The sequence below is a fragment of the Etheostoma spectabile genome, chromosome 3 (genome assembly GCF_008692095.1).
Source record: "Etheostoma spectabile isolate EspeVRDwgs_2016 chromosome 3, UIUC_Espe_1.0, whole genome shotgun sequence".
NCBI lineage: Eukaryota > Metazoa > Chordata > Actinopteri > Perciformes > Percidae > Etheostoma > Etheostoma spectabile.
Window position 1 is genome coordinate 395,486 of NC_045735.1, and position 1,616 is coordinate 397,101.

Here is a 1,616-nt window from a genome sequence, read left to right on the forward strand (position 1 = left end):
TATTAAAATAGCTTAGTATTTGTTGGCATTATTTTATAAATCATGTTTAAAAGTTAAACATACATGTGGCACAGTGAAGGATGAACTTAGTGACTTAGTGACTACCTTAACCTAAAAGGCCAGTGAGCCTATCATCGATGGGGATAATCTTTACTTATAATATGTTGGATTCAGAATTTGGAGGCCCCCCCTGCATTGACTCTGAGGACCCCCCTAGGGGTCCCAGACAACCTGTTGCAGATCTATGCTTTAGATCAGGGGTCTTCAACAGGGGGTCCGCGGAGGTACTGCATGGGGGTCGCGAAAGTGTTTGGTTGATTAACTTTTTTTATATCCCCCCCCCCCCCTGCATTTTTTCCCACTATTGAAATTTCTTTAAATACATTAACATGAATCAACACACTGTAGTAACAGATAAATGGAGGCAGAAGATGTCTTTCAGTCATCATTGCACACATGGCACTATAGGACCAGTTTGATATAACACAATGTTATACAATATATATATTAGGGGGGTCCCCGCTCCATCTCGCAATCAGTTTGGGGGTCCTTGGCCTGGAAAACGTTGAAGACCCCTGCTGAGATCATTGTGAACTGGGTCCTGCTTTGTTTTACTTCCAAGCTCGCCACTGCTTACAGAATCAACTCAGAGAGTCAAGTCAGCAGACGATAGGATACGAACCCCAAAACAACATGATCGGTCCTCAAATAAAATCCCAGATGATACGAGTAAAGTTACCTGCTACGTAGGAAAATGTGTTTGGCCTGTTTGATGATCTTCTCGAGAAGCCCCTCACTCTGCTGCAAGCTGGAGATTTCAGCCTTGTCGTAGGCCATCGGCCCCGCCAGGCGCATGCGCTTGTGGCCGAAGGGGGCGCTCGCGGGGTGGGGCATGACCACGGAGCTCAGCTGCTGCTTGTGAAACTGAAACAGAAACGAGGTTGCTCAATGAAATTAGAATTAAACATTATGAATGAAGTGAAAAACTTGTGCAGATGGCAGTTTTAAAGATATATTTGGGGAGATATTTAGCTTGGTTCAAATGTGTTGCAGGACGTCTCCAGACAGATGAGTCTGTTTTTGCAAAATTTGTTAAATTTCCTGTGTGGTAGTCAAGTTGTTATATGTTTTATATATATATATATATATATATATATATTAAATATGTTCTGATATTATCCCTGTGATTGTTATTTATTCCTGTGAACAAGACTCCACCTGGTTGTCAAAAGCCCAGGAAACTAAGTAAAAAAACTACATTTCTAGAAAGTATAGTGAGACTTATACAGGGTATTTAAAGCAAAAGAATATTTGAGATATGAAATTGATATTTAAGAATTAAAAAAAAAATCCTTGATACATGATATACTGACCAACATTTTTGATAAGGTTCCCTTAAAAAAAAAAAAAGTTTTCTGTTACTATTCTGTTGGAAAAACCCTGTTTGAAAACATAACTTTGGCATTTGTGTAAGTCAATTTCTTTCTTTATTGACTAACATACATATACGCTGATATGGTGCCCCAATCCCAAACTGAGCCCTGAGGACTAAAGACTCACAGACTTATCTGATCTCAGGTGCTAAGTGAGTGAGTGAGTGAGTGAGTGAGTGAGTG

At 40.0% G+C, this 1,616-nt stretch overlaps 1 protein-coding gene across 2 annotated transcripts in view; it reads right to left on the reverse strand.

The window, feature by feature from the left end:
• The window catches only part of med17 (mediator complex subunit 17), a 12,805-nt gene that overhangs the window by 3,745 nt on the left and 7,444 nt on the right, over nucleotides 1-1,616 (reverse strand). For both annotated transcript variants that reach the window (XM_032510068.1, XM_032510066.1), the window contains exon 9: nucleotides 740-924. In XM_032510068.1, the coding sequence (XP_032365959.1) occupies nucleotides 740-924 (185 nt within the window). The remainder of the gene's footprint in view (nucleotides 1-739; nucleotides 925-1,616) is intronic.